Below are 24,581 nucleotides of genomic sequence, written 5' to 3' on the forward strand. Positions count from 1 at the left end.
AAAAAATTATTACTAATATACATGTGCTCACATCAAAATATTTTTGGATCCATCATTGTACTCGTCCGTTTCTAGCCATCCTCTGCATGAATGATGCTTGCAGAAACATTAAATGCATCTGGTAGAAGAGGTATATGGGAGGAACAAGTGGACTCATGTAATTTACTTGCCTATCATGTGTTTGATCTATATGGTTGGAAAGATGACTAGAAATGCAAACATGACATTCTCTCTTTGAACAGATACATAAAATATTTTACAAAGCAACATATTTACAATATCACTGCAGCTTCAGTTCCAAAGAAAGGTGCCACTACTAGACAAGTTTGAGATGGTCAACCTGAAAAGCTAACATCTCCTCCTTGAGTCATCTTTGCATTACAATCGGTATGTTCGAGTGATACGGATCTGATAAAAAAAAACAGATGCATGCTAGAACTTCAAATTCGACATTTCAGATATGACATGATCATCTTATAGATCTCAGAACAAAGGCAACATTTGTACTTGCAGACAATTATTATCTTATCAATATCAGATCACAAGTTCCAGAACGTTGACATAGGCAAAACTTTGTGATCTTCTTTAAGCAGTTATTTGTTTCCGAAGCTGCTAACAATAATTAGCTGATTCGCGTTTAAACTGCTAGGTTTTCACAGTTTTTATCGCTAAAAATCCAGCCCAATATCTGTAGAGAAAGTAAATTTGTCCTTTGCTTGTTCAACATTGTTTAAGCGACTAAGCCCTAGGCCAGTAGGTCATTAGTCCTACAACCAGTGTAAAACCAGATTCATCACTATATTTCCAGCAACTCAAATCTCTTGCACCATCTTAAATCCCATTAAATGTAAAATATAAACTTTCATTGCTTGTTTGACATCTAGGCATGCATATAATAAACTGACAACAATTACCTGTGCAAATCCATAGATAGCTCGCAATATTCTAGCATAATCGGTTCCTAGCATCTGAATGACCACATCAGCCAGAAATGTTCCCCAAAACCTACAATACATGAGATACAATCGATTGAAGAAAAGACGGCCACAGTTACACTGGTAATAGCAATGCAGGTGGAAAATTTTGAAAAAAATCAATGATTAAGATGAAGATAGCTTATCGAAATTCAATAAAAAATTGATTGTTCAAACGTACTGAGGAAAGGTGTAACCAAACTAGATAAGATTATTGCAGAACAGTCAAGAACCCTGTTTAAAACAAGTGATGTGATTGTTGACTAGTATTAAATGTCTGATTTTGATGAATATCCTATTTCACAAACTCAAATAAAGGAAATATCATACTACATATTGAATGCATCATCGCCCTGTGTACAGCAACCATGTGGGAAAAATTGGACATATATTATTGTTTACATTGCCACTGTTGAATACATTTGGTAGTAGAATATAAGATTGTGGATTTGGTAGTTGAAGAAAATAATTCACAACCAAGTGCTCAAACTATGCTTTTACTCATTAATTAGCACAAATTCCACGAACTCTATCATTCAATGTGGCCTGTTGAGAGACAAGAACTAGAACTATATTGAAAGACATGAACTAGAACTAGAACCAGAACCAAGCATTACTGATGCTGGAGCATCCTAGAACTCTATTGAATTAACTATTTTGATATGTTTTTTGAGGCTTCCTCTACTGTTACCAATGATGCTTTTAGTTCCATTACATGATCATCCGACTAGCTTGTGATCATTTATTGAATTTTAACAAACATGACTGCATAGGATTGTGTACCAAAAAATGGGAGTAAACTTTTGTAACCCTGATTATAAATGGTCTGCAAGATACTTTGATCTAAGAGGTTCTAGGGAAGAAATTTAAACAGACCTCTGTAAGGATGATGTCATTATTGAGAACTTCTAAAGATGAGGAAGTGGCTCCAATTTCTAAACAAGTTCACTGGTTCCCAACTTCTAAACAGACGTACTCAAAATTTAAGGTCTAGAAGAGGAAACCAGAGTATGCAATTTCCGGCAATGTGGTTGGATAAAGAAGCTGGTAAAGAGTACTTGGATTAAAGAAGCTGAATTGAGAAGAATTGACCAAACCTCTACGCTGAAGTTGACTGTTCTGAATAATGAAGCATGTCGAAAATCTAAGAACATATTTCACAACTATATTTGGGAAAATGGGGAGAGAGAGTGTCAGAGAGAAAGGGAGAGAGAGAGAGAGAGTGCCATAGGTGGCCAGTCCTCCGGTGAGGAATGGACGGCGTTTGTCAACTTTCTGAGTAAGAGGGTAACTTGGCGAACACTAAAGGAAAATTTTCTACAACATGGTCGCGTTATTAGTCTACATTCCGAGTAGCTCCACCAAGCAGAACTATAGAAACTACACGTTCGCTTTCGTTCAGTTTGAGAAGGAAGATGGGTTGATGAAGGCGATAGCAAATGTGAATGGTATTTGGATAGATGGTAAGAAAGTATCAGTTGGTGTAGCTAAGTACCAGAAGCAGAGGTCCAGGCAAGTGGATAATAGAGATGTCAGAAGAGAAGAAGGTAAGTTGAAAATGGGAATGACTTCGAGAAGAAGACTAAGGTCAGTGTCGATTAGTAAATTGAGGGATGAGAGAACATATAAGGATGCGCTGGTCTCTTATGATGAGCAAAGGGAAGTTCAGGGGAACAAAGAGATTAAGGAGGGTCGTCCAGGAGAGGAAGAAGGGCTGAGGAATGTATGGGAGATGCATATCCCATTAGATGAGTATGATTGGGTTAAAAGATCATTGACTGGAATTATTAAATCCCAGATTGATTTGGAATTAGCGGTGAAGGGGCTGGCTAGCGATGGAATCATAGTCAGGGGAGCTAAATGGGGCTATACATGGAACTCTTGTATCTTAACTTTTGACTCAGTGGAAGAATTAGAAAAGGCAAGGACGAGCAGAGGGGAGGAACTGTTGTTTTGGTTTGATTGGCTTGACCCGCTTATGAGCGAAGAAGGAGTTCCGTTGGCTTTTTGCTCAGTTGAATTGGTTGGAATTCCTTTATTATGTTGGAACGTATCTTTCTTGGAAAAGTTTCTTTCAAAGTGGGGAAGCTGGTCTGTATTCATGAGTCGACGATCAAAAGGGAGGATATGGCGGTGGCAAGAGCTCTACTGAAGGTGGCCAGTCCGTTCGACGTACAGGAATTTGTTAATATGGGTTCGTATGGGCGTTCTTTCAAGGTTAAAATTATTTTGGGGTCGGTTAGTATCAAACAGGAAAGCTTTGCAGTAAAGAAACCTATGGTAGCTGGAGATTGTGTGCACAGTAACGACGCTCAATCAGAGGAGGAAGATGATAGTCATTCAGTCGGGGTTGGTAATCAGGATTTGATAGCTAAGGATTCTAGGGATACAGATGTCAGATGGTTGGTAGGGGAAAACTGTACATCTATGGTAGGCGGCAAAGGGGAAGAGCATTTATTGTCGCAGGAACTACAAGGTCAAACTAGTGGTGTTATGATGTCAGAATTACCAGATGGGATTTTGAATTTAAAAGGGGATTTTCGAGGTCTTGGGTTAAGAGACGATTTTTTAGTTGAAAGTGTGGCAGCCCAATCTGTGGACTCGAGTGAGGACATCCCATTTTCTTTTATTGGGCCTGTGGTTAATCTAACCAATTTGGGGTTTGGTAAGGGGAATGAATCCCGGTTGGAAACTTTGGTGGAGCCGTAGAAAACTGGTTCGGATAAGTCTAATGTGCAAAAAACGGCTAATGATCCTTCTGTCGTTAGGATACAGCCAGTATCTAGAGAAGATCTTAACAAGTCCAATGAGGTTTTGATTGATGGAGGAGCATTCCTGAACAAAAAAGCTAGTAGTGAGGAAGGTATAGAGGAGGTTAGGGAAGAAGAGTCGATTCACATGGGCAGGAATCAAGGGAGTGGTTGTTATAAGGAGCCTCATACTATTGGCCTTAGTAGCTGGAGTCCTTTCAATCAACTGTTTAGGAGTCTGCATTTGGGAAGGTGGAAGAGGGGGTCTGTCTCCAGAGTGTATAGAAGATCTAGAGAAAGAAAGGTGTGGTTTAATCCATGCAGAGAAAATGAGTCAATGTTTCCACTGGAGGTGTCTGATCACAATAGGTCTAGAATTATTCCTATCTCGAGTATTTTACCTATTACTAATATCTCGGGGAGAAGCCCGATTGGGACCCAGGATGAAGATGGTTCTAGCCAGAATTCGGATGTAGTTCGGTCACAGCTTCCCCGGGGAGATGGTGAGGGTGTTAAAGGAAATAAGCCTGGATCAGAAGCAAGGATTGGTATTAGAAGAAAGAAAAGGATACTGATTAGGGAAGCACTGGACGTGGCTAGTATCCCTACTGTGTATTCTTCAAATTTCTCCTTATTTTTAGAAGAAGCGCTGGCTACTCAGTAAATTGCTAGGGATCTCATTCAAAGAGGGGAAGAAGGCCTTTTTGGATAAAATAATTAATCTGGAGAAAGGTTTGGCTGATCGTAGGGAAGGGGTGGTTCCGGGGGAGTAGGGATCTCTCGGCTGCTTTGCTTTGAGGTTTTGTTTCCATATATATATACATGGTAAAGATGAAGATTATTTCTTAGAACATTAGGGGTATTTGAAAAAAGGAAAAATCAAGAGCCGTAGCTACTATGGTCAGGAATTATAAACCAGGCATTCTTCTCATTCAAGAAACAAAGCTGGAAAATGTTCTCAGGCTATTAGGAGAAGGATAGGTGGAAGTATTCTTAATGGTTGGATTGTCGTTCCAGCTGTGGGGTCTGCAGGAGGATTAATGGTGTTGTGGAATGATAAGGAATTTGAAGTTACAAATAGACATTTAAGCAGCAGATTCATAGCTGTCTTTGGAAAATTTAAGAATTCATGTGATACATGTGTGATTATTAATGTCTATGGTCCAAGCATGATTCTGAAAAGGAGGATTTTTACAGGGAATTGCTGAATTTTGTAACTGCTCAAACAGTATCAGTTTGCATTGGGGGTGATTTTAATGTGTATTTTGATCCGACAGAGAAGATATGAATGTCCCAGAATTGGTTTTCTATAGCTATTCTAAGAAATTTCCTGAATCAAACTAATTTAATCGATCTACCTATGGTTGGGGAAGGTTCACTTGGTGTAATAATAGAGAAGCCTCTACTTGGGTCAGATTGGATAGGTTCCTAATTTCTGGGGATTTTCTGATCAGTTTTCCTAATGTTGTGCAAAGCTTGTTACCGAGGTCTTTATCTGATCATAATCCCGTTTGTTTGGAGGAAAAAACTGTTGATTGGGGCCCCAAACCATTCAGATTTTTTAATTATCTTTTAGAGAAAAGGTTTTGAGGATATAGTTAAATCATCCTTGGATGTTTCGAGGGAGAGTGAAGGGGTAGGGGCTTTTTTAGCATTCTTCAAGGAACTAAAAAATCGATCAGAGTTTGGTCCGGCAGAAAGTTTAATGGAATTTCTGAGTCCATAGCAGATATGGAATTGAAGATTAATGATCTTGAATTTAAGGCTCAAGCTGGGGACCTCTGCCAACAGGGCTGGGGGCATCTGCTACAGTTCAGATCGGATCTATGGAGGTTGTATAGATTGAAGAAAGCATCTGGTTCCAGAAATCAAGGGCGAAATGGATTAAAGATGGGGATAGAAACACTAGATTTTTTCATTTAACTGCTCTAAACAGGAGTAGGAGAAATGAAATTACTAGTTTGAAGATCAATGGTTCTGAAGTTGCTGATCCGCAATCTATTAAGTTGCATATTGCGGCCTATTTTAAGGAATCCTATAGTTCCAAGTCAACGCTGGGTGTAGAGGATTTATCCCTGGAGTTTGCTATGCTATCAGTGTTTCAATCTTTAAAACTTGAGGAGCAGTTCACGGAACAAGAAATATGGCAAGCGATAGCTTCTTCGGATAGTTCTAAAGCACCAGGACCGGATGGCTTTACCATGGGCTTCTTCAAGAAATGTTGGCCGGTTTTAAAGGAACATGTATTGAAGTTTTTTCAGGATTTTTACAAAGGTAGAAAATGGGAACACGGAGTTAATCACGCGTTTATTACACTTATTCCGAAGAAGACTAATCCGGAAAGTGTGGAGGATTTCAGACCAATCAGCCTTGTAGGTAGTTTATATAAGATTCTCTCAAAAGTATTATCTAAAAGGTTGAGTGGCTGTGTGGGGACATAATCAGTCAATCCCAATTTGCTTTTATTCCGGGGAGACGCTATTGGATTGCGCCTTCATTGCGAACGAAGGTATTGATTTCTGGAGAAAACAAGGATTACAAGGGGTAGTTTTTAAAGTTGACTTCCGAAGAGCATACGACATGTGGAATGGCCTATTTTGTTTAGAGCAATGAAAGAAATGGGATTTGGAAACAGATGGTCCTCGTGGATTTCTCAATGTCTGTCTACAGCTTCTATTTCGATTCTTGTTAACGGGTCACCTTCTGAGGAGTTTGCAATGGAAAAAGGTCTTAGACAAGGCTACAGTCTTTCTCCACTTTTGTTCAACATTATAGGCGAGATGCTACACTTGATGCTTTCTAAAGCAATCGAGAGGGGTTTATTCCAGGGTATTATTATGGGGAATTCTGGAAATTCTACCAGGCTGTCCCATCTACAATTCGCCGATGATTTAATAATTTTTTGTCAAGCCTCTATTAATCAGATCAAGAATGTAAAAAGGGTGCTGAGGATCTTTAGCATTATGACAGGTTTACACCTCAATTTAGCAAAGAGTAAGCTGTTTGGTATCAATTTGGAAGAGGGAGTGTTATCGGATTGGGCAGAACAAGTGGTTGTTCAGTTGGTTTTCTACCAACAGAATACTTGGGATTAAGAATTTTAGTTCCAAACTTGCGGGGTGGAAAGCGTCATGTCTGTCTTTGGCTGGGAGGACAGTTCTGTTAAAGTTGGTGCTAACCTCTTTGCCGATTTTCTTTCTATCTTTGCCGATTTTCTTTCTATCTCTTTTCAAAATGCCGTGCAATATCGGAAAGAAGCTTAATTCCTTAATGGCTAACTTTCTTTGGGGTGAGAAGGGGGATAAGCGGAGGATTCACTGGGTAAATTGGAACACGGTCTGCAGGCCTATGAACTGTGGTGGACTAGGTGTCCTTGATTTGAATCTTACTAACCGGGCTTTACTAGGCAAGTGGGTGTGGAAATTTGCCAATGACAAAAACTCTCTCTGGAAATCTGTGTTGTGTAGTAAGCAAAAGGTCAGCTGGAACACTATGTCTATTGGAAAGGTTACTTCTCCGAAATCTTCATGGATCTTGAGAGGCATTGCTAATAATTTTTCTAAGAATGATTCGGTAGGGAACTTTCTTAGATCGAATTCGAAGCTGCAAGTAGGTAATGGGAAATCAATTTCTTTTTGGAATGATGTTTGGGCTGATGAGGTCCCTCTTAAAATAATTTTTCCTAGAATCTATGTGCTTTCCATTAATAAAGGGGGGGAGATTGTTGAGTTTGGCAGCTATGGACCGAGTGGTTGGGAGTGGAATATCCAAACTAGAAGGAATCTGAGTGATTGGGAATTGGACCAGTGGTTGGCTTTGATGACAAAACTTAAGGATGTCAAACTGTCAGAGCTGGTGGAGGACTCCCTTTCTTGGTCTGCTAGCGGAGATGGATTGTTTTCGGTTAAATCATGCAGGAAAACCTTTGGCTCGGAGGTCAGGAGTAATGATTTGTGGCTACAAGGAGTTTGGAAGGGTTTTGCTCCACCGAGAGTGGAAGCTTTTCTATGGCAACTTGCACATCAGAAATTGGCAGTTAAGGCAGAGTTGGTTAAGAGAGGAGTTTCTTTAGGGGAAGATATACAGAGTCCTTTTTGCAAGATTCAGGAGGAAACAGTTCAACACTTATTTATTTCCTGTATTGTTGCTTGGAATTTGTGGAATAAAATAGCTAGCTTTTGGGATATTTCGCTTGTTCTTCCCCAAGACCCTCCTGCTTTGTTTAGTTCCTGGGGTGAGTTGAGGGGAAACTCGACGATATGGAAGTTTATTCCGGGTGTTATCTTCAGGTCAATCTGGAAAGCCAGGAATGCTATAGTGTTCGAAGGTTCTAACCTGGACAGCATGTCTCTGTTCTTTACAGTTAGATTCAGGCTATCAAAATGGTTTTTAGCCAAGTTTCCTACGGTTAATATTCAGGAGGATTTGCTGATTGGTAATCCATCTCTAGCAGATGGGTTTTCTCTAACTTTAGAAAAAGTTGGTCATAACCTGCGTTGGATTCCCCCCTGTTGATTTTCTTAAGATGAACGTTGATGGAGCAGTTAGGCTTGGAGGCTCGGGTGGAGGTATAGGAGGTATATTGAGAGATTGGGAGTGTCGCACACTTTTGACTTTTTCAGAGAAAGTTGACCAAGGTACTCCTCTAGCTGAATTAAAGGCTACTAAAAGGGGTATTGAAATTTTTCTGGCTTCAGTTTGGGTTTCTGTTGGGAGATTGATTGTTGAGAGTGATTGCAAGTCGGTAGTGGAATGGATTAAATCACCGGCTTTGGCTCCTGTTTTCTACTCGTCTTTGGTTAATCAGATTTTGACACTTTCAAATGGCAAGGTTCATTCAGTGAGGTGGATTCCAAGAGCGAGCAATGGGGAGGCTGATAGCTTAGCTAAGAAAGGGATAGGTTGACTGTAAAGCCCTGTCACTGGATTTTCTGGTCCAGCGAGACGGTCTATTAGAAAATTGTTGTTAAGTTTTATGGGATGTATTGTGGTGTAGTGTTTAAATATTATGTAAGATTGTATTATCAATAAAGTTTTTAAGGCACTCTTTTCTCCTTCCGCTGATTAAGGAGCTTTCCCCTAAGCTCCTTTAATCAAGAATGTGGTTTTTAACGAGGCCTTCCATTCCTATCAAAAAAAAATAATAAGCATGTCTTTACAAGACAAGGAGATTTATTCAAGAGCATACTAGACCTATGCTTACTAAATTGGTAAATGGATTTTTTTTATTTTTCTTCAGTTTATTCTATTTTGTTGTTGATAATTATTTCCAATTACATGAGCTATCTTGCGAAAAACATGTTTAATTCTAGTATAGATAAATAATCTTTGAGACTCGTTAAGCAACCGCGATATAGCTGAATATTGATCATTGTTGGCTCTACAACCCTAAGCCATAGTATTATTGTTCCAGTTTCAATTCTACATTGAATTTATCCTATCTTCTGATTGTTTTATTGGTTCTACTTCCATATGACACTCAAAATTTGATAGGGAAAAAGGAGGCGAGAATCACATATCTCTATAATTAACCTTATGAACAACGAGAAGATGGGTTTCCATCAAGTAAGTCTTTACCAAGTTGAGAACACCAAAGTTTAATATGCATGGAAAAAGTAAAGACAACAGATAAAATTTAGAGTCAGAAAGTCAATACAGTGGGCCGAGCAAATTCATCATACTCCTCACGCCCACATATCTGGATGCAGCACCAGCAAAGCCCTGTCCATGGTATAGAGGGAAGAGAATGGAGAAAATAAAGATGTCAAACATTAATACCAGGTGCACAACATGTATCACATAGTTTTAACATGCATAAAACAAATAATTCAGACATATTAGTTCTCCAGCTATTCATGATTAAATCTTAACAATGTAATAATGTTGTAATGCTCTCTCAACAAAAAATTGTTAACAGAAATTAACTGGATTTGTTTTATAATCAATTAACCCGAAAGGAGATAAAAAAGTACAATGCAAACCTAACTTTTGGACTAACGGTAGATTAGAGGTTAGCAAGTGATATATTATCTATGCTAGATCAGAGATTTAAGTTGATGTACTAATATCCAGACACATGCACGGCCAAACTTATGCATTACTAATTGGGAGAGAAGCATGTACCATTTGCAACCATTGAATCAAACTTATTCATTACTAATTGCAGTGTGTTTACCAATATGATAGTATATATTTAACAACAAGAAAATTCATATTCTAACATTACGATGATAAAATTACCTGCTTAGCTGCAAGCAAGGCTGCTCTAGACTCTATGCTAATAGCAGCTACCTGTCCCCCCTAGAAATTAAAAAAATAAAAAAATAAAGCACATTAAGAGTTACATTGCTACAGTATGTTATATATTCTAGTATCTCAGCCAAGATAATATCCACCTATATAAAAAGAGCATTACAGGTATATAAGATGGCCAAAAAAGAAAAACAGAATAATAGGGAATAAAACAAAGTTAAAATCTGTAAGTCACATTACCCCCAGACAGCATGATTCATAATGTCTTTCATGTTTATAGACAGAAAACAAAAGAGAAACCAAAGAAAATCAGAAAGAAAAATAAAAAAAAAGTTCTTATTTTCTAATATGCCGTAATAGTATACATATGTCCCCTATTTAATAGTTAGTAACTAACTACTAATAAAATACTCTACTGGAAGATAAAGTTTATCCAGAGACAAAAATAATAAGGACTCCTAAAACAGTAGGTACTCCTAATAAAACAGTACATATTTGGGAGTAATACAGTTCGACATTGATTTTTTTTTTTTTATAGAAGTAGGAGGCCTCATTAAAAACCTCCCTCTTAGTTGGCTCTTGAAAAGAGGCAACTAGCGGAAGGAGGAAAAGAGTACCTCAGTTTATTGATAAGTCAATAATTACATAAGATTACACCATTACACTTGTAGCAACCATAAACAACCAAACCCAATTACTACATGTAATAAAAAACCAAAACAGTCATCCAATCCCCTCCTTAGCTAATTTATCTGCCTCCCAATTACAGCTCCTAGGAATCAGTCTAACAATAATCTCCCTAGCAGAAAGTAAGGACCCAATTTCCCCTACCAAAGAACTGAAAAAAGGAGCACAACACGGCAACAAAATCCAGTCAACTGCAGATTTGCAATCACTCTCTATGATCAGTCTTCCTTTCAATGCCCATGAAGATGAAAGAAAAAAATCAATGCCTTTTTTAATGGCTTTCAACTCGGTCAAAGGAGGAGGGCCTAGGCCAACACTATTAGAGAAAGTGGCTAAAGTAATGCTATTAGAGTCTCTCATAATTCCTCCAACTCCACCCTGCAGCCCATCACTTCTTATTGCTCCATCCACATTAAATTGGAAGAAATCAACTGATGGAGGAAGCCAATGTTGGACCTTAATTCTGTTAACAGTATGAGTAGGAATCCTGTCTGCAAGAGATGGGTCCCCAATTAGTAAATCAGCCTGAATAGGAAAGAGAGGGAACTTAGCTAGAAACCACTTAGCCAACCTAAATTTAGAAATGAAGAAGAGAGAATAACTATCGAGATTCCAGTTATCAAACACCACCAAATTCCTAGCCTTCCATACTGACCACAGAACAACTCCCGGGATAAACTTCCAAATTAAGGAATAAGCCCTTAGATCAGACCAAGAACTAAGCAGGGAAGGGGGGTCTTGAGGTAGAATTGAAGAGATGTCCTATAACCTTAGAAATCTATTCCACATCTCCCCTGCAACAGAGCATGTAATGAAAAGGTGTTGGATAGTTTCTTCATGCTTGTGACATAATGGCAAAGAACATCTTCCAAGGGAACCCCTTTTTCTTCAACTCCACTCTAACTGCCAGTTTATTATGGGATATCTGCCAAAGAAAGGTTTCGACTCTGGGAGTAGCCAAACCTGTCCACACCCACTTGTTCCCATTGAAAGTATTTCCAGATTTACATGATAGAGTCAACTTGCAAGACTTAGCTGAGAACAAACCATCACCCTTCCCCGACCATGCAAGGAAGTCATCCACTGAATCGGACAGAACTATATTATTGAGCAAAGACATTAAAGCAATCCACTGATCCAATTCTCAATCGCATAAATTCCTCCTAGATTGAATTATCAAACCCATCCATTATTTTCGAAGCATCCAAAATCAACCACTTTACCCCATTTATTGTTAGATAAAGCAAAAACCTAGGGAACTGATTTTTTAAGGTTGAATCATTAACCCAAACATCGTTCCAGAATGAAATCGACTTACCGTTCCCCACTTGAATCTTCGAATGAGACCTCAAACACTCTCCGATCTCGTCATTTTTCAAATAATTATTAACAATACCTTTCCAAATCCATGAGTCTAGAGGAGAAATTGCCTTGTTAATTGATAGAGACAAATTACTAACATTATGCTTGTTGGAAAGCATCTTTTTCCATTGAGTGTCTTTTTCATTTGCAAATTTCCACACCCATTTACCAAGCAACACTCGATTAGCCAAATTCAGATCCAAGACTCCCAATCCCCCGTCTTCATAGGATTGACACACCACTCTCCAATTTACCTAGTGAATACGTTTCTTTGCTGGTCCTTCCCCCCAAAGAAATTTAGCCATCAAAGAATTCAACTTCTGATTTACCTTAAACGGAATTCTGAAAATAGAAAGGAAAAAATCGGCAAGGACAACACCGATTTCAACAACACCAATCTTCCCGGCATTGACAATGAAGATGCTTTCCAACCAGCTAATCTCTTGTTAAACTTCTGGATGACCGGCTCCCAAAGAACCTTTGAATTTTTCTTTTGCCCCTAACAGTAGACCAAGATAAATCGTAGGAAAAGATCCCACCACACAGCCAGCCTGAGTTGCCCATTCGTTTAAGATGCCATCTTCAATATTAATGCCATACAAATTACTCTTAGATAGATTCAGATGAAGTCCTAACATTATACTGAAAACCCTCAACACTCTCCTGATATTTAGAATGTGAGTAGGAGAATCTCGACAGAATAATATAAGATCATCTGCAAATTGTAGATGTGTAAGCTAGAAAGGATTATCAGGCCTACCAACAACAAACCCTTCAAATAGTCCAAGATCAACAGCTTTAAGCAACATTAAATTAAGTTCCCCAACTATATTAAAGAGAAGAGGGGAAAGACTACAGCCTTGTCTTAACCCTTTACCCATCGAAAATTCATCTATTGAACTTCCATTCATTAGAACCGAGATTGAAGCAGAAGATAGACAATACTCAATCCATGAAATCCATCTCTCCCCAAAACCCATGACTTTCAATAATCTCAAAAGAATCGGCCATTCCAATGAATCATATGCCCTGCGAAAATCAACTTTGAATACGACCCCATTCTTCCCTTGTTTCCTCCAATTATCTATGCCTTCATTTGCAAGGAATGCACAGTTTAGCAGCTGTCTACTAGGAATAAAGGCAAATTGTGAAGGGCCTACTATGTCTTTAATAACTGAAACAAGTCTTTTCTATAAAACTTTGGAAATAATTTTATATAAACTCCCAACAAGGCTAATTGGTATGAAATCTTCAATACATTCCGGATTTAGTTTTTTTTTGGATCAGAGTTATGAAAGCATGATTGACCCCATGCTCCCAATTCCTTCCACAATAAAAATCATCCACAAACTTCATTATTTGTACCTTAAGCGAAGGCCAAAATTTCTTGAAAAATTCCATAGTATAACTATCCGGGCCTAGAGCTTTAGCACTGTTCGAATAAAAAATTGCTTCCCACACTTCATGTACTGAAAATTTAACCTCAAGAGAAGCCTTTTGCTTAGCTGGCAATTTCACAAAGTTAAGATTCATGTCATCAACCTCCAGCGTTGCTTTTGAATTATAATTTTTCCTGAAAAAATCCAAGACAGAGGCCCTAATCTGTTCTTGATTTGAAATTTCCTCACCAGCCACCTTCAACGCCGAAATTGCATTAATTCTATTCCTGTTAAAGCTCGTATTTCTGTCACCATCTTTTATCCATTTCTCTCTTGACTTCTGGAACCAAATACTTTCATCCAACCTGTGCAATCTCCATAACTCAGTCCTCGATTGCAGCAACTAGTCCCATTCTTGTGAAGAAATCCCACTACCTTGTAACTTCACTTCCAAATCATTTATTCTGCCTTCCAATTCTGAAATAGATTCTGATATCCCCACTGGATTTCTACTGGGCCACCTTTTGATCACCTTTTTAATTCCTTGTACTATGCTAAACAATTCCCTTCGATCATTTTCCTTCTTCAATTCATATATTGACTTTTCAACCAAAACATCAAAACCATCTTCTTCTAACATGTAGTTAAATAATCGAAACGTTTAGGGCCCCAGTTTTTGCATTATTCATCTAACACAACCGGATTGTGGTCTGAGAGGGATTTAGGTAGAATTCTTTGAATAACTTTTGGAAAGCAATTTAAGAATCTATCACTGATGAAGAACCGATCAAGTCTTATCCAAGTGGGAGACTCTCTATTGTTGCACCAAGTAAATCTACCTCTTGCTAAAGGAAGATCAATAAGATTTGATTGTTGAACCAAAGACCTAAACAGATCCATGGAATGCCAATTCTAAGTAACTCCATTTTTCTCCTGTGGATCAAGATAAGCAATGAAATCACCCCCGATGCAAACTGGCAGGTTTAAACTTTGTACAAAACACAACAACTCTTTGAAAAACTCCTCTTTTTCAGCCTCTACTGGCGAACCATAAACATTTATTATAACACAGTCAAAGTTTGCCGCCATGAACTTCCCTGATAATGCAATGAATCTACTCTGAATATGTTCACTCCTAACTTCAAATAAATTCTCATTCCACAAGAACAACAAACCACCTACAGACCCATCAGCTGGATGAAAACTGCCACCTTTTAACAAATTACTCCCTAATTTCCTCCATAGCCCATTTTGACACTTAATAAGTTATGTCTCCTGTAAGAGTAGTAAGACTGGTTTATTTCTATTAACAAGTCTCGCTACAGCTCGAACTTTTTCTCTCCTCCTCAGACCCCTTATATTCCTTGAAATAATTTTTAGCTTTGACATTGAATAATGAAAATCATAAAAAACCAGAATCTGGAATAGGAATACTATTCAAATTTCCTTTGCAGACCCCCTCAGCTCCATCTTCAAGATTTCTTCTTCTAATAATTGTTGACCCCCATTAAAAGTGATCCCTAACATATTACAAACCTCCCGAGTAGCTGCAACTTCATCTCTTGCTTTAACAGAGGAATGGGAAGACATTGAAGAAGCCATGTCTTGTTCCAAAGAATCCCTGACCATTCTTCTATAATCCCTTCTATAAACTCTATCAAAGAAGCTTATAGACTTATCACCCTCTGAGCACACACTTCCTGAACGACATGGAGAAATTAATAACTTCCTCCGATTGCTGAAACTTTTTGACCGAGAAAGAAGCTGTACAGGTTTTATGAATGGGGATTTCTGGTTTTCCTTTTCTTTAATCTGTCCTTCCATAATGGTCACTGGAATTATTTCGTCTTGTTTCACAAAATTTCTTGCTCTTGAAGTCGAAGTTGAGTTGTTTCCCGCATTTAGGCTCAACTGAATATTTGGAAAATCATCCTTAATCCCTTCTTGAATCCTCGAGTAGATTGAAAGCTTCCTCCAATAACAACTATATCTTCATTTGCTGACGCTGTTTTTCCTCCCCTGTATTTTCCTTCTGCAGCTCCTCTTCAACCTCCTCAGCACCTTCCGCGGTATTAAATGAATTATTATTAGGCTAGGGCATAAATCTACCAATTGAATCATTTTCCCTTCCCCAACCCATTTTAAATTATAAGTCGGCCCTACAGGAATGATTTTCTTCAATGGCTGTGAAGAAACCCAATTATCATCCGATTGGGCTTGAGCATCCGTGTCAAATAATTCCCTCAACCCCAGACCCAAGTGTTTCCCACTTTGGTTTGACTTATCTTCCACAAAACCTGACAGCCCACAATTAGTAATTTCTTTGTTTGACTTACTCGATGAGACATGTCCCCCACTAACTTCATTCCAACCACTCTTTTGTCCTTTGTTTAGCCAAGAGATGACTTTAAGCCTAGACTCCTCTGATAACTCCCGATTTTTAAATGCTGGCAAAAAAGGACGCCGACCATCATCTTCCCCAGACAAGACATCATCACTCTCCCACTCTTCTTAAATTTTTTCTACCTTCTTTCCCACTAATTCTTCTAGTTTTTTAAAAACAGACCCCAAAGTTATCTCGACTTTGAATGATCTGCCATAAGAACCTATGGTAACCGTTTCCGGGACGTCATAAGGACTCTCCACCCTGATAATAACTTTCGCCAATGATAGATCTGATCTTGCTATTTTATTCATCATTAAAACATATAAAATTTCCCCACCTAGCAGTAAGTTTTTCCAGGAATGCCTCATTCCAACATAATAAAGGAAGGCCATGAAGCTCCACCTGGCAAAAAGCCAATGGAATTCCGTCATCACTCAATAATGGAGCCAACCAATCAAAGCAGAAGAACAACTCCTCTTACTTATTCATCCACACATTTGAGAACTCTTCAATCGTCTTAAATGTAATGATACAAGCATTCCAAGCATAACCCCATCTAGTTATCTTGACTTCGATTCCCTTGAACTCCAACGCTTTCTTTATCAAATCCTGATCAAAAGATTTGATCATCCCTGTTAATGATCTCTTCACCCAATCTGAATTTTCCATCGGAATATGCATCTGCCATACATTCCTAACTCCTTTTGCAGTCTGCTTTAGACCCTCCATGTTCCCCCTGAAACTGGTTCACTTCTCATATTATTAACTGTATTCAAGACATCCTTATACAATCTGCCATCCCTCATATTTCTCTAAGACACAGCATTCCCTTCGATCTTTGTTTTTTCCTGTTTTTCTGGCCTGATCTCCAACATCATCTTACCTTCAACAGCTATCCTTATCTTTGTATTTTGATACTTTGCAATCCCCACTGTTATTCTTCTCCCATCAATCCATGTTCCATTAGCATACTGGATTGCCTTCTTTCTGCCTTCTTCACCAGCATATTGGACAAAAACAAAAGTTGAAGATTTGTATTTTGGTTTCTCTAAAAAACGTGGGATGAAAATTCTCACAACCTGACCATAATGACTAAAATATTCCCTTAACACACTTCTTGGAACCCTCTTGCTAAGATTATCAACGAAAACAGTTCATTCCTCATCGGAGACGTTGGACTCTTTCAAATTCTCTCTCTACCTTTCACACTCATTCTCTCTATACCTCATATCTCAAATCTATTTCTATTTCATTTTCATCTCAAGTCTTTTCGACATTGACATATTGAAGACCTTCAAGGGTAAAAGTCCCCTTGTTTCAAGAACATTAGTTCTTTATTTCCGTTTATGCGTGGCCTAAAATTATATGTTTCGTACTAATGTAATAAGAATAGCAAATGGAATAATAAAACCTAAGTCGAGTTTCTATCAAACAAAGAGATTTGGGTCTCTCTCAAACAAATTCTAAGGATTGGAGCTCTCTTAGAGTCTAAACTATCAATCAAAATAGGTCTACGGTCTACCCAAAAATCAAATTAAAGCTAAAAGAAAATTTATCTCTACTTCTTTCTTAATTTCCTAGTGAAATGATCCTGTTCCCATATTCTTAAACAACATTTGCAGCAAAAGCTTATCCAACCTACCCAAAACAAAACAAAGTCACTTGAAAATTCTACGACCTAAAGCATGTGCAAATTTAACCTTCTTGGCTCTAAACTTAAAAAAATAAATAAATAAAAAATGGAACCTAAACCCCTCAAGACTCAACTTAAATCTAATTAATATTTGCTAATCAAGTAGACGTGAAAACTAAAACAAATATTAAAAGATCCACTGTAGATCTATTACAGATTCTTAGGCTAATTGTTAGGTTGATTATTAGGCAGATTATTAGGCTAATCATCTTTAATGTAATATATTAGGTTACCTAGTTTAGCATGATTTGAGTTGTATATATACCCCTCTCTACTAATCAATAAAATACAAGAAAAAATATTCAACTTCAGAATCTACATGGTATCAGATGTTTTAAAAATTCAAGTGAATAATTTTTTTTCTGGGAGCTGTTTGGGTATCAAAAGAAAGGAGTGTTTAGTTGTTTTTCATCGGTGACTTTTGGAGGTCACTTTATCGACATTGCCAACACCATGAGGTTCATTGTGCGCCGATCGGCCAATCTGGAAAGACCAATCACCAGATTCCCTACGCGTGAAGCTCACATGCCGCCAGAAGTTTTCGTCTGTCTGTCACGCGCCAAAGCGTGATAGTGCGTTGTCGACCTATTCGGACGCCGATTTCTTCCGCTGCCTTCTCTTCTTGATTCAGACCACACCCTGCCGCCATTACTTGTTTTTGGTTCGTTTTGGGGTTGGGTGTCTCTTTTTTTTGATGTTACTTGATTATCGATTTAGTTTCTTTTGTGGGTTGTGTGTTCCCTTTCTCTTATGGCTGATAAAAAGGATATAGAAACTTTTTCAGCGGCTATTACAATATCTGCAGTTGAATATGTCAAGTTCCTTCACCTTCGAGAAACTATGAAACAACCATCGGTCTCATTTCTACCCTTGTTGAGTCAGGAAAACTCAATATATGTCTTGTTTCCACCTCATCAAAATGGTCATTGATTCTGGTGCAACAAATCACATGACAAGTAACCTCAGTCTTCTTTCTCATTTAAATCCCATCCATCTATCACTCTTGTTACATTAACTGATGGTTCCACATCCAATATTATTAGCTCTGGCACTGCGAATCTTACTCCATCTCTTCCTTTGTCATCTGTTTTGAGCTTACCACAATTATCTTTTAATTTGATATTAGTTAGTAAACTTACTCGCCTCTTTAATTGTTCTGTCTCATTTTTTCCGGTTATTGTTTGTTTCAGAATCTCTTGACAAAGAAGATCATTGGTAAAGGACATGAATCTGATGGTCTCCTTATCCTTGATACCCAAGAACCAGAAACAATTGCTTGCACCAGAACTCTCACTCCTTTTGAAGAATATTGTCGTTTAGGTCATCCCTCACTCCCTTCTTTAAAGAAACTATGTCCTCAATTTTTCAGCTTACAGCTTAACGTCTTTGGATTGCGAGTCTTGTCAGTTTGCTAAGCATCATCGCCTTATTTCAAACCCTAGAGTCAATAAACGTGCCTCTACCCTGTCTGAGTAAGTCTATTATGATGTTTGGGGTCCTAGTTCAATTATATCTAAACTTGGTTTTCAGTATTTTCTTAACTTTGTTGATGATTATTTTAGAATGACATGGCATTATTTGATGAAATCCCGTTCTAAATTATTCACTCTTTTTTCTTCCTTTTGTGCTGAAATTCGAACTCAGTTTGGTACACCTATACAAATATTACGAAGTGATAATGCAACAGAGTATCTTTCAAGTCCTTTTCAAAAATACATGCTTGAGCAAGGCATGCTCCATCAAACCTCAAGTGTTGACACCCCTTTTCATTGCTGAAAGAAAAAATAGACATCTTCTTGAAACTTCTCCAAAATGTTATTTTAAATGTCGTGTCACCGCTTGCTTTCTAATCAATCGTATGTCTTCTTCTATTTTGTTGGGTAAAACACATTTCCATACTTTGTTTTCAAATAAAAATTTGTTTCGCGTCTCACCAAAAATTTTTAAGTGTACTTGTTTTGTTTGGAATGTTCATCTTAAAGTTATAAAGTCTGATCCTAAGTCTTTGAAATGCATGTTTTTTGGGGTATTCTCGTGCACAAAAAGGGCATCGTTATTATTGTCCGAGTCTAGGTAGGTATCTTGTGTCCCCCGATGTTATTTTTCCGAACAAACATCTTTCTCTTTTTCTTCAGGTTCTGCTCATCAAGAGGAAGATGATTTCTTAATTTATCATGTCCCGTCAAACTTGGATTCGTCATCCTCTACATTGGTTCAACCTTCAGTTGTTAAGCCTCCTATTAAGAACACACACTCACGTTGCCCACAATTACACAGTTCCAACCCGGTTACAGGAGTTTCAGAATCATGTCCTAATGAGCCAATATTTTCGTCATCAGATCTAATTACCACAGACGATCTTGATCTTCCTATTGCTCTTCGAAAAGGTAAATGTATATGTACATACCCAATTTCTTTCGTTGTTTCCTATAATTATTTGTCTTTCTCTTCTCGTGCTTTTCTTACATCCCTAAATACTATTTCCACCCCTAAAACTGTTCGAGAGACATTAGCTCATCATGTATGGCGTACAACTATGATTGAGGAAATGACTGTTCTAGATGACAATGGTACATGGATTTTGGTACCTTTACCACTGGTAAACAAGCTATTGGGTGTAATTGAGTGTTTACTGTTAAATTCAATTTTGATGACTCTATTAATTGATTAAAAGCTCGACTTGTAGCCAAAGGATATGCTCAGACCTATGGAGTGGATTACTATGATACCTTTTCTCCTGTTGTTAATCTTACTTCTGGGATAATGCCCTCATCATACTTTCTAAGGAAAACATAATGGTCTGATTTACTTTTCTGCATCTTGAACTTCTCAATAGCCTGACTAAACTTCTCAAACCATGCCCGGGGGATTTGTTTCAAGTCGTATAAAGATTTCTTCAAATGACATACTTTCCCATACTCCTCTTGAGCAACAAAATCAGGTGGTTTCTCCATATACTCCTTCTGTAGATCACCATAGAAAAAGGCATTCTTTATATCCAACTGATGCAAATGTCAATCAAAAGTGGTTGCAAGAAAGATAAATAATCTGACAAAAGTTTAAAAATAGGAGAAAAGGTATCTTCCCAAAGGCTCTCAACGGAATCCGAATTAATTTTCTATGTAACAAGTTGGGCATGATTAATATCTACGATCCAACTTGAGGGGGAGTGCTACAGATTCTTAGGCTAAAGGTTAACTAGTAGGCATATTCTTAGGTTAATCATCTTTAATGTAATATATTATGTTACCTAGTTTAGCATGATTAGAGTTGGATATATACCCCTCTCTACAAATCAATAAAATACAAGAAAAAGTATTCTACTTCAGAATTCTGCAGGATCCAACCTGACCCAACCAAACTAACAATTAAGACCAAAACCCAATAAAACTTGAAACCTCTAGTTGTTAAGAACTCAATTTTTACCTTTTTAAGAGCTTCCTTTTTCATCAAATAGTTGGCAGCTTCCAGAAACACCTTTCCAGACAATTTCTCCGTCAACTACCACAAACAATAAATAAAGGCCAATGAAATAACCAATAACGCAAGATAAAACGTAAACTACTAAAAAGCCAATTCCTTACCAATTGATAAAGTTTTGCCAAAGTAACCATACCCCCACCCTAAACAAAGAAAAGGAAAGAACAACGTATCATGTTATATGAAGAATCAAAATAATCACTCACAAATTAAACTAGAAAAAAGTATGGATACCTTCAAAATCATTGATTGGAATTCAGCTGCGCCAACCTTACCAGCTGCAAGGACCTGCACCTTCCACTGGCTGAGTCCCAATTCTAGACTATTTTGAATGTTGGAAATATCATTATTTTCCCATAAGCCTGGAAAAGTTCCTGATTCTTCACTAAACAAGGCAGCAAAACTAAAAGTCATCATTCATTGTACATATATAGAACTGATTTTGTTTTTGTATGTGCGTTCTCTACCATCTTAAGAAAATTGATTCCAATAATACATTATAAATTAAAAAAAAGAGAAACAAACTAAAACAGTTGTATGATTATTAAGGATTTCTAAGTTTAGTTCTTAACCAGTTTTATTGTATCATCTTTATAAACATTTGCATTCATCATGTTGCAGTAATAGTGGAGTTGTAAATTGAAAAACATTTTCCAAAACTAAAAAGATCCATCACGTTTGTTCTGAACTTCAGCCGGCAATTAATTCGCTTGTACGGATACTTCATACTTGATCTCATTATTTTGTATCATGAATTTTTTTCCCTAAACATTGAGATTGAATGAGTTTACCTAGAGTACTCCCTCAATAGATGAAGGAAAATTTCTGCTTCGAGGTCTTCAGTGGACAATTTTCTTGAGCAAGGAATGTTCAACTTTTTCCTCACAGAAAGAAGGACATTTCTGTATGACGGCCTCCAACCCCTAATCAGAAGATCAAATGGGATCGGTGAGATGCCTATCAAAACAGAAACTCAGCTGACACCAAAAGAAATGAAAACTGTTACTTTCGACCATCAGCAACAATCTTATCTTATGTTTAGTTTCGTTTCAGAAAAGAGCCTTGGCTTCACAAACAATTCAAGCTAGCATCCAACAGAACCAGAATCATTGAAGCAACCCAAGGCACTGACCTCAATGTTGATCGGGCATCAGCGGCAAGGAATAAGAAACGTGATTCAAGACCTGCTATAAAAGCTTCTCTCTCCTCAACATTCTCTTCGATCATCATATCCTCCACATCATCTCTATTCAGCATAGACTTTAACAAGGGACTAAAGTAGCTGAAATTTGTAATAAAATACAGAAAATTCTAACGAGAATTTGTTGGATGAGTCTAAAATACAACCAGTTAATATAAAGGTAAAAACCGACATAAATCAATTGTAACCGAAAAACTTACATTCTCCATAACAAATCACGTAAATTGTATAAACTATTATGGTTGCTACCTGAAAAGTTATCAAGACATTTTTTGGTGTAACCGAAATTATTACCAATTGTGTAACTCTTTATAATACACGTAATATTCTAGGTTAAAAGCACAACAATGTGACATTCTCGGTTGTATCAAAAATAATTACCATTATAAATTTTTAGATTGGACAGATAACAATTTAGATTAAAACCAGTCACAAAAGATTAGGCCGCCACACTGCAGAATTACCTAAATTTGTTTTGAACGAAACATCAAAATAAAATCTGAAACTATGGGCACTGAAAACCAAGCAAAATGGGAAACCTGGGACCAAATAGGATTCTTTGAAGCTCATATAACTCGGCGTCCGTCGCTAGTTCAAGCACCATTCGAAGCTCCGGATCGGATTCATAGACAACTGAAACCCAGAATTATATGCAAATCTCAAAGCAGTTTCGACCCAGACTTCTAAATTGTAACTTCATTTTAAAGGGAAAAAAATACCTTGGCTGTGTCTTGACACCGCGGCATTACTACAGCCCACTAGCCGTATCGCATTCGCGCGCCGACGCCAACTCATATTCTTAAAGTTTAAACAAAGTAAAATTATGAGAAAAAGAAATCGAGAACAGATGATAAATTGGTAATCGATGTTGGAAGTGCCTTACTGGGAAAGATGAAGAGAAAGGAAGGCTAGTGGCAGCGGTGAGGTGAGGAAAGCATGATAAGTAAAGAGCCATTTTCACGAAAAACAGGTAACGGTATTACGATTAGGCGATGAATCCCATGTCCACTGGTGAAGAAGCAAGTTTTGGTATTGATCTGCAATTTATTTCTCTCTTCAAGCCACGAAGCAAGTGTTCGACTGAAAACTAGACCCGATTCCGGGTGTCGTTTTAAAAGCTGTAAAATATTCACCTCAAGATTCTAGGTGAATCGATTATCCATTTTTTTATATATTTTTTAAATCTTTTAATAATAGTAAAGTGATTATATACTAGTATTTTTCGTTCAAAATTTTGTTAAATGATAATATACATATCCAATAAATACTATTACTCAAAATAAAAAATTTCAAAGAATAAAACATAACTTCTTGATCCATGATGAATTCACTTTAATTACCATGGTAGATGTCAAATCTTAAACAACTCATTATAGTTCATATGAAAGTTTAAAAGTGTGATATAGTGATTGTTTAATTCGAATCATTTATCATAGAAGTCTCGTCTTGATTAGTAAATAGTGTAAGCGATCTACTTTTCAATAACAATTGTTAATGGTAGATTTAGAAATATTTTTTTAGGATAACACTCATATGTTAACGACATAAATTTTTAAATGAGATAGGTATAAATAAAATTTTAGAGTTGACATCGTCCGTAAAATAAGTAACTAATTGAAGAAAGTTTAGATTTCAGGGTAGGCATGAAAATTTCAAGATGAACACCATTAGTCTAATAAGCAACTAATCGAAGAAAAATTAGATTTCAGGGTGGGCACAAACTATAGCTTCACCTGTAACGCCTTAATCCAGTTAGACCCTAAGATCCATGAATTACAATATTACACGGGACTACCGAAATAGTGACTCAAAATTTTCTTTTAAAATTACTTGTAAATCTCTGAAATTTAGACATTCATAAAGTAATATAAAAACATAATAATAAAATGCATTTACAAATAATGGGGAGCTCCCAAAATACATCCGCAAAATAATTCAAAATACTGAGTTTCAAAAGAGTTACGACTGAATACATAAAAAGGTCCATAACAGTACATGTCATCTAAAGATGCTCAAGACGTACTCTGAAAGGTATCTGAAAGTCTAAATCTATTGCACTGGAATATCTGATGACGATATCTCACAATCTGATTCCTAAAAAGTTGTGCACCGAAACATATTCCGAACACTAAGCTTATGAGCTCAGTGCCTCACTAAAAATTGTACTATACTATATGCATTCACTAATGAAATGACAAGTGGTACAAGTCTAAGTATACAACTACTGGACTGCTAATTTGTGGCTGGCATTATGGTGCAGCTGAAGGATTCTACATCTCGGAGCTCACGCACCCCTCTAGCACTATCGAAGCACCATCGGGTACTATTGGGTGAGATTCGGAATTCTACTTCGGAACATACACCCACTAAATTACTCCGTCGAGTCTAGGGGCATATGGCAACTAGTCGGCTGCTAT

General features: G+C 37.4%; 1 protein-coding gene, 1 long non-coding RNA gene and 1 pseudogene across 4 annotated transcripts; 1 reads left to right on the top strand and 2 right to left on the bottom strand.

Annotated features, from left to right (window-relative positions):
- The window catches only part of LOC120167119, a 31,119-nt pseudogene extending 23,368 nt beyond the window's left edge, over positions 1–7,751 (bottom strand).
- Positions 276–23,260, bottom strand: LOC120167118. 3 transcript variants are annotated; one of them, XM_039176225.1, is made up of 12 exons: positions 23,048–23,260; positions 22,884–22,962; positions 22,704–22,797; positions 22,096–22,245; positions 21,755–21,886; positions 21,198–21,348; positions 21,068–21,106; positions 20,910–20,984; positions 9,965–10,024; positions 9,381–9,445; positions 915–1,005; positions 276–408 (listed from the first exon to the last, which is right to left on the bottom strand). In XM_039176225.1, exons 1-12 carry the CDS (start codon positions 23,117–23,119, stop codon positions 379–381), a joined length of 1,038 nt encoding a protein of 345 aa, XP_039032156.1. In that variant the 5' UTR covers positions 23,120–23,260; the 3' UTR covers positions 276–378. The 3 variants fall into 3 exon arrangements, 2 of the variants coding, with proteins under 2 accessions (XP_039032156.1, XP_039032155.1); XM_039176224.1 differs by having other exon boundaries at positions 22,704–22,812; XR_005520003.1 differs by lacking the exon at positions 9,381–9,445 and having other exon boundaries at positions 312–408; positions 22,704–22,812; positions 23,048–23,258.
- On the top strand, positions 2,005–8,943 carry LOC120167121. Its single transcript, XR_005520004.1, has 3 exons — positions 2,005–2,083; positions 2,511–2,525; positions 8,887–8,943. It is a non-coding gene; the product is annotated as an uncharacterized LOC120167121 (long non-coding RNA).
- Positions 23,261–24,581: the final 1,321 nt, after the last annotated feature.

The sequence above is a fragment of the Hibiscus syriacus genome, unplaced genomic scaffold, assembly GCF_006381635.1.
Source record: "Hibiscus syriacus cultivar Baekdansim isolate YM2019G1 unplaced genomic scaffold, ASM638163v2 tig00111662_pilon, whole genome shotgun sequence".
Lineage (NCBI taxonomy): Eukaryota > Viridiplantae > Streptophyta > Magnoliopsida > Malvales > Malvaceae > Hibiscus > Hibiscus syriacus.

Coding starts and splice junctions, on each gene's coding strand:
- LOC120167118 (XM_039176224.1), bottom strand. CDS start 23,119: ATGGCTCTTTACTTATCATGCTTTCCTCACCTCACCGCTGCCACTAGC. Junction 22,246..22,703: donor AGAATCCTATTTGGTCCCAG/GTTTCCCATTTT, acceptor TACAAATTTCAG/CTACTTTAGTCCCTTGTTAA. Junction 1,006..9,380: donor ATGAATTTGCTCGGCCCACT/GTATTGACTTTC, acceptor CATGTATTGTAG/GTTTTGGGGAACATTTCTGG.